This window comes from Triticum aestivum, chromosome 2B (assembly GCF_018294505.1).
Source record: "Triticum aestivum cultivar Chinese Spring chromosome 2B, IWGSC CS RefSeq v2.1, whole genome shotgun sequence".
Lineage (NCBI taxonomy): Eukaryota > Viridiplantae > Streptophyta > Magnoliopsida > Poales > Poaceae > Triticum > Triticum aestivum.
In genome coordinates this window covers 654,072,932-654,079,960 of record NC_057798.1, presented here as the reverse complement: position 1 = coordinate 654,079,960, position 7,029 = coordinate 654,072,932, and the positions used below count along the sequence as shown (strand labels likewise).

At 46.3% G+C, this 7,029-nt stretch overlaps 2 protein-coding genes across 4 annotated transcripts; both read right to left on the bottom strand.

Moving 5' to 3' along the window:
• Positions 1-532: 532 nt before the first annotated feature.
• Positions 533-2,137, bottom strand: LOC123041914 (probable plastid-lipid-associated protein 8, chloroplastic). The gene is made up of 4 exons (XM_044464469.1): positions 1,879-2,137; positions 1,556-1,679; positions 1,111-1,287; positions 533-868 (listed from the first exon to the last, which is right to left on the bottom strand). The coding sequence occupies exons 1-4, from the start codon at positions 2,044-2,046 to the stop codon at positions 678-680; spliced, it is 660 nt and encodes a 219-aa protein (XP_044320404.1). The 5' UTR covers positions 2,047-2,137; the 3' UTR covers positions 533-677.
• A 511-nt stretch (positions 2,138-2,648) lies between these two features.
• LOC123046513 (glycosyltransferase BC10) lies at positions 2,649-6,680 on the bottom strand. Of its 3 annotated transcripts, XM_044469902.1 has the most exons (12): positions 6,366-6,680; positions 5,823-6,270; positions 5,256-5,354; positions 4,917-5,017; positions 4,758-4,829; positions 4,568-4,658; positions 4,245-4,325; positions 3,691-3,753; positions 3,469-3,591; positions 3,314-3,352; positions 3,046-3,143; positions 2,649-2,957 (listed from the first exon to the last, which is right to left on the bottom strand). In XM_044469902.1, the coding sequence occupies exons 2-12, from the start codon at positions 6,141-6,143 to the stop codon at positions 2,903-2,905; spliced, it is 1,143 nt and encodes a 380-aa protein (XP_044325837.1). In that variant the 5' UTR covers positions 6,144-6,270; positions 6,366-6,680; the 3' UTR covers positions 2,649-2,902. The 3 variants fall into 3 exon arrangements, with proteins under 3 accessions (XP_044325837.1, XP_044325836.1, XP_044325838.1); XM_044469901.1 differs by having other exon boundaries at positions 5,823-6,680; XM_044469903.1 differs by having other exon boundaries at positions 2,649-3,143; positions 5,823-6,676.
• Positions 6,681-7,029: the final 349 nt, after the last annotated feature.

Below are 7,029 nucleotides of genomic sequence, written 5' to 3'. Positions count from 1 at the left end.
GTGTCTCCGGCGCGCCGGTTGTCGGCTTATATAGGCGGAGGCGCCGCGTGGTAGGCTTGGCCCGCGCGTTACGCGTGGCGGGAGGCGTGGCGGGCGAGGGAGCGCGCGTCGCCCGGCCTTCACTGCGCCGCCCATGAGGCATCAATGGAGGCTGACCGGCGCGATAGCGCGCGCAACTTTGGCATTGATTCGCCGCGGAAAACGAGGCGATGAGGACGACGAAGCGGCGAGAAGAGAGTCGAGTCGCTGGCAAGGGGGGCCCGTGGTTCTTCGCGCCAAAAACGATTTGCCCGGCGCCCCCCAGCGTGCCGGGTTCGGGTTGGGTCCACCGGTGCCAATTTCGGCCCGAGCCGGCGAAAACTGGGCCCTTGGGGCGCGACTGGGCCAATTTTTTGGCGCCGGCGGCCGAAAAATCGCCCGGGGGGGGGGGGGGGGGGGGGGGGGCTTGTTGAGGGCGTGGCTGGAGATGCTCTAACATCATCCTGCTCAACCACCAGTGTGATCATAAGTACATCCAGGAACAAGATCACCATGAGTACCGCAAACATTTCCGCTCACAAGCTTCAGGTAGAAATTAATATCATACAAAACTACTTTGTGGGCTTTATCTCTGAATTTTACATATGCAACCAGTTGTGCGGCCGCCTATATCGCTGATATCCCTTGTGCCTGCCCTTCTAATCTTGTCTCAGGAAGACGAAAAGAGAACCCCGGGATCCTTTCCCGAGCCTGATCTTCTCGTCGACATAGGTGATTTCCAGCTTGACCTCGCTCTCGCCACCGTATTGGAAACCCAAGGGGCCTACCTTCAGTTCCGGGGGCTCAAATACGACCTGAATCCACTTGCTGTCCAATACATTCAGCTTGCCTGCATGACACCAGCCGAATTAAAAGATCACTAGCACATTACACGCTATCTTATACTCCCTCCGTCCCATAATATAAGAGTGTTTTGTGTCAAAAACGCTCTTATATTATGGGACGGAGGGAGTATATCTGTTTTCTGCCCCAAGCCCCCAACTACATGGGGCTTAAAGCCAGTCAGAACTTCTACTCCGAACGATATGCATGATTTGAATTGAACGAGTGAAGAACCAACATGTGGTTTACCTTTCAAAGACACGGCGCCATCGAGGCCAAAGATGGAGAAGGAGACCTTGTTCCTGACGATGTCGGGGGCTTCCACCACCTGAACCATGCCGTCGGTCTTGAACACCAGCCGGCCGAGAGGGGTCCGGTAAATCCCTCCGGGGGACGTCGGCACAGAGCAATACACCACGTCCCAGTCTGGTCAGGCACCGCACAAACTCAAGCAACTTAATCCAGGTGGCATGAGGCATGAACTGAACAAAGATACATCTTACACTGAGATCTCCAATGCGGCCGTACCAACAGAATACCGGATGCAAGTCTCGGTGTATTACATGTTTGACAAAGTTGGTCAATTTTACATTGTGTCAGCAAGCGGCACAGGCACAAGGACAAGCACAGCCACAACAGAATACCGGATAAGATGGAGCTATGGTTTGGTTTGGCGAGGCAGGGAGGGACTCACCTCCGAATATAAGCGGGGACTTGACTGGCTCGTCGATGCAGTACTTCCCCAGCTGCTGCGCGACATCGGCGACCTCCTGGTGGCCTTCCTCTGGCAGCAGCACTCCCCTGTCAGTCCCCTTCACCTGTCGGCAACATGCCTAACTTGCTAAGAAATCACGCCGAAAATCGAAGCAAACTTTAGTTGGGACCAAATTTAGCCCGAAAATAACGTCTGGTGGTCTCTTGGCATGTTATGTTACTCATGTTGAACTTGCTTAGCAGGATTGCAAAACCTAGGTCGAAGCTTGGAGTGGGCTAAGGAGTAGTAGATGTGAGCGTCACCTTGGAGAGGATGGAGTCGACGAGCTCCGCCGGCGCCCGGAGACCGGGGGCTGCGGCGAGGGAGCATCGGGCGGAGGTGACGCGCCGGCGGCGTGGCCGGTGGAGAGCGGTAGGCGAAGGTGTGGAGCAGGAGATGCGGACGCAAAGGGGCGCAGCACAAGCCGCCATTTTCTTCTGGAGTTTGTGTGGCGAGGCGATAGCTCAACTGAAGCCCATTTCTACTATTTTGTATTTCCTTTTCTTTTTAAGAAACAGTTCCACTGGGTGTCCGGTCGCTGTTATCTCTGTCTTTTTGACAAGAAATATACTCCCTCCGTTCGGAAATAACTGACATGGTTTTAGTTCAAAGTTACTCCTATTTCCAAATCTAGGTAATATTTATCAAGTTGAAATATTCCAAGGTGCTAAATTTTACTTCGTTTTAAAATATATATGGTGCATTAATTATTATTTTAAATCAAAATTATATATGTTTAACCAAATTTATAAGAAAATATATACTTAGCATCTCAGTAGGGAATAGTAAAAATATATTTCAGGATGGATCTAATCTGGTATATAAAAAAAGATATCAACATCCCAGTACCAAAAAAATAACAATAAAAATAAAATATATTTCATGAACAAAAATACACATTGAAAAATTTCTATATGAACTTGGTCAGAAAAAAAATTGACTTTCCAAAATGGTACACATTATATTTAAAAATCAAGCAAGTAATGTGGAAATATGAAATGCAGAAACATGACGGCCACTTGAACAAGCGAAATGATACGACGAAACTTTGAGCAGACTCAGTGGTATTAGTATAACCAATAATGGACATCATCTAATGGCTTTTCCGAATTACAGTAATCTTACTATACATCACAGAATCTGTGACTAAAAATCTGTAAAGAAACTAGTAAAAAGACATGGTCGTCCTAAATATGTGATGTCCTGGAGTGAGTTAAAATGGCCTGAGATGGAGATGGGATTGGGAACCCCTCAATTACTGCAGCGAATGCCTTCTCCGTATTTCTTCTATATCCACCAATTTGTCAATAGATCTAATGTCCTTCCAAATGTACACATGTTTCTATAGCAAAAATATCTCCTGTAAATTCCTGTAGTATGTGGGATGAGCACAGCACACTCAAAAGAGGGTGTAATTCGAGAATAAGTACATGAGATTGTTCATGGACTCAGGGTAGAACTTCCTTGCGAACAGGTAGCATGGTTTCTTCACTCCATTCCATAAGCAAGGGTTCTGTGTAACCACTTTCTGTAAGAAGAAGGAAACAAATCAAGTATTTCTGTATTAGTTACTTTTCTTCATCACTTTGAGTTTGTCAGGTAAATGTGCACGTGAAGCATTGAGAGAGAGAGAGAGAGAGAGAGAGAGACACACACACACACACACACACACACACACACAGAGCGAGAGAGAGAGACCTTGATATCGCTTGTAACATGGTGGCTCATGTCAATTGACTGCAGCGAGATCAAAGAATTGGAATTAGAACCATGTTAGACATGAACTTAAAGGACCTCCGACATGTAGACATGACATGAGACAAATCTATAAGTGTATTAACACAGAAACATACAGTTATATTCTTCAGGAGCCCATAAGTGACATCTTGTGCCCGATAAGCTTTTGGATGCCACTTTCCTTCTGACCAATCAACATGAGTTACGGACCAATTCGCTATTCCATTTGGATCCATCATCTGTTTTGTGCAAATACAAGTACCCATAATTGTAAGTGACACAATGGTTATTACTGATGGAGATAAATGTCAACATATAAAAGGCTGTCGTATACTTACATTGAATAGTGTTGGCATATAATGCTCATCTGCATAGCAATTGCGTCCACCTTCCATTCCTGGCTGCAAACAGAGCAAACACATGTCATACATCTGAGCCCATTATGGTGAACTAAAAGAAATGATGTGTGGTAAAACCACTGATAATAAATTCGTAATTAGCTCATTAATACCTAAAACACAATAATACATGCACATATACAGTGTAAAGCAAGTGTAGAACCTATACAAAGATCACGGACATTTTATTTTATTTTTGGAAAGTTTGTCATCTTTCGATGAATGAGACAGAACAGGTTTTCTTTGCTACAAAAGCAAATAGTAAGTACAACCTCATAGATAATAGATAGTTCAATAGTACACTATATCATCCAATGACAAATGTCAAACTAGCAAGGGATGTGATATTGTGCCACACGATCCTCAAGTTTAAGAAAAATAAGTATGAAATGAAGTTTACCATAGTGCATATACCAAATCTTATATGCTGTGAGACAACAGGGCAGAGATATGTCTGACAATGGGAAAGGAAAGAGTAAAAGGGCATGGCATACCTTACAATAAAGCTTGAACTTTGTATAGTAAAGACTGTCCGCGATTGTCATCAATGCATGTTGCCGCTTGACTGAGAACCACTGAAATATTTAGAGACTTTGTTGAGATGCATCTTTCTATATGAAAATACATATAAAAAAATTGAGTACAAAAGGGAGGGGGAGGGGGGCACAAACTTATGTGACCGAAGGATTAACTTTATAATATTACTGTCTGGAGATTAAAGGCCTAAAATTTAGACACAAAGTCATGCTGTCTTGAAGAATCTACTGTGCGAAATACTTTTGGCCCAATGAACTTAATAGATAGTACAGTAGATTACCTGTGAACCCTTCCTGAAGTCGGACTCTCTAACCTCAGGTAACATATTTTGCGAATATCTAAAATTTCCGTGCGGTCCAGGATCATAGAAGCTGACCAAGGAATAAAATAAAATGGAAGTAAGAAAACAGAAGCTCCAATAGTGTTAAGGCTAGTCCTTGAGAAAAACTTTAAGCAGATATGTGACTTACGAGTCAATAAAACTGAGATTTGTTCCCATCAGGTAGTCATACACGTAGTCAAAATTGTGCAAAGGTACGCAGCTGTAACAGCACAAGAGTAGACATCAGATGTATTTAATTTTTATCGTGAAGGAAAATCAGATGTAAGCAAACTATACTCTGTGGAACCTGTCAGAAAGCAACACAAAATGCTGGTTGTCAATGTCTTGCAGAGCATTCGCCAACAACCTCCTCTCAGCATCAACCATAGAAATCTGACCCCACTGTACCTGCAATAAAAATATATATCATCCAAGTCAGTCTTTAGCTTCTGAACACTCTTGCAAGACATGGTCTATATGGCAAATATCAATACCAATCAAAGAATAGCAGTTTCAATTTTTCTAAAGAATAGACATAATGCTGAAATTAATTTGTGTTTTGTATTGCCAGCTGTTAAATTAATATGAACAGTACATGCCTTGTTGTAACAGCGTTCAAACTGTGCATTATTTACGATGTCATTACCTTGTCACTGTGTATATCTCGACCAATAAATAAGCGACTGACATGTTCTGGCTTCTCCCTCGAGGCGTGAACATATATGGTATATCTTCCCTCATGACCCTACAGAGACAGGCAGCAGAAGACATGAACAGATAACTCTGAGCAAAATGTGATGATACAAGAATTATGACATTGCTGAAAAGGTCGATACTTCTACATGGAACATAAAATCAATGAAATGGCCACAAAGTATCATTCTATCCTATAACAGTACGCGGCCGTGACAGAAGGTCCAAAATTCCGATGACAATAAAAAAATGTTGACATAGCATGGCAATAGCAATCAGTTCAGGCTATCCTAGCTACGGAGAGGTCCAATGGAGCATAGACGTGCACCAAGACCAAGTAATCAACTTCTAAATCTTGCTTATTTAACAAGCCAGAGATGTCAAACTATATGTCCTTAATCCTTACTATATACAGTAATTGACAGTTTTCTATAGCATGGATGTAGTTTAATAAAAAGCTTGCTCTGCACGTGGATGCGAGAGCTAGTAACATATACTAGTATAATTGAGTGATATGCACCTCGAAGAATTTCTCCCATAGTTTTTCAAACGGCAAGTTGCCCGGAGTGAGGAACATGAAGGCAATCTTGGACCCCCTGGACCGAACGGGCAGCGTGGAGAGCATGTGGCCGAAGACAACGCGCGAGGCCCTCTCGTCGTCGGTCAGCTCCCTGTCGGGCTCCACTGGGAGCCAGTTGCTGACGGGAGAGGCGTAATGCTGGGGCGGGTAGTGGTAGGCCCAGACCACCACGATGGAGACGAGGGCCGCGACGGCGAGTATCCAGACGCGTCGCCTCGGAGAAGCTGCCGCTCTCGTGCGAGGCAGCGGCGCGGCCTTCATGTCCCCGACGACGCCCGCGGCCGGGCAGCAGCTCGCGAGGGGCTGCCGTCAGAGCCCAGATCGATCTCGATTGGCGGAGAAGACGGCGCCGCCCGACCGAACCCGCGCCAGACGAATCGGCCGCCGCCTGCACGGAGAGGGGGGAGGGCTCGGTTCTCGGTAGCTCGAACTGCCGGAGCAATAGGGGGAGAGACGATCTGCTGTCAAGCTAGGGTTCCTTACCGGCCCGCGGGCAGCAGAGCACCAGCCGGCCTGGCTCGCCGCCGCCGCCGCCGAAGAGGATTTCGGTTGGGGGAGGATGACGGCTGAGGAGCGCAAGGAAGGGGGCGAATCCGGCGGGTGTGGGGAGAAAAGAAATCAGGGAGGCAGCGCGGGGAGGGGAGGAAGAATCACACCGCGGATTGGGAAGGAAAAAAAAGGCGGAAGTTTCAGAGGATCGGCGTCGGCGTCCGGTCTGTTGGGGGCGTGTCGGGGGGTTTCCGTTTGTTTGTTTGTTGGATTGGCTGTTCCTAAACACGGAACATGGGATGGGAGTTATGGAAGCCGATCGAAGGTGGCTGGAACATGCCATTTTCTCAAGACTAGTAAGACAACGGGGGCGTGCCGGATTTTGTTTGGTAACCGACGCGTCCAGCTTTCGGTCCCCCGGCTTGGCGATTGCCCATTGGGTGATGGATGGAGGGTGGCACCTGGCACGGCGGGGCTGGAGTGACGACGCACGTTTCACGGGAGCCGCCGGATTGGCTCGATCGGACGGTTTCAGCTCATTTGCAAACAATGCTCCCTGCGTTTCCATTGTAATATAACCCGGGGATCTTGGGAATCCAAGTGTATTTATTGGGGAAAATTGTGCATGTTTTCATGTACTGATTGCAAAGGTTTTTTT

Bases quoted from the DNA above. Each gene is read 5' to 3' on its own strand.
- LOC123046513 (XM_044469901.1), bottom strand. From the start codon at position 6,143: ATGAAGGCCGCGCCGCTGCCTCGCACGAGAGCGGCAGCTTCTCCGAGG. The intron at 3,353-3,468 runs GTATGTTTCTGT...ATCTCGCTGCAG, and splicing joins GGCTCCTGAAGAATATAACT to TCAATTGACATGAGCCACCA. The intron at 3,144-3,313 runs GTCTCTCTCTCT...TTCTTCTTACAG, and splicing joins ATGTTACAAGCGATATCAAG to AAAGTGGTTACACAGAACCC.
- LOC123041914 (XM_044464469.1), bottom strand. From the start codon at position 2,046: ATGGCGGCTTGTGCTGCGCCCCTTTGCGTCCGCATCTCCTGCTCCACA. The intron at 1,680-1,878 runs GTGACGCTCACA...TGTTGCCGACAG, and splicing joins TCGACTCCATCCTCTCCAAG to GTGAAGGGGACTGACAGGGG. The intron at 1,288-1,555 runs GTGAGTCCCTCC...GTGCCTGACCAG, and splicing joins GTCCCCGCTTATATTCGGAG to ACTGGGACGTGGTGTATTGC.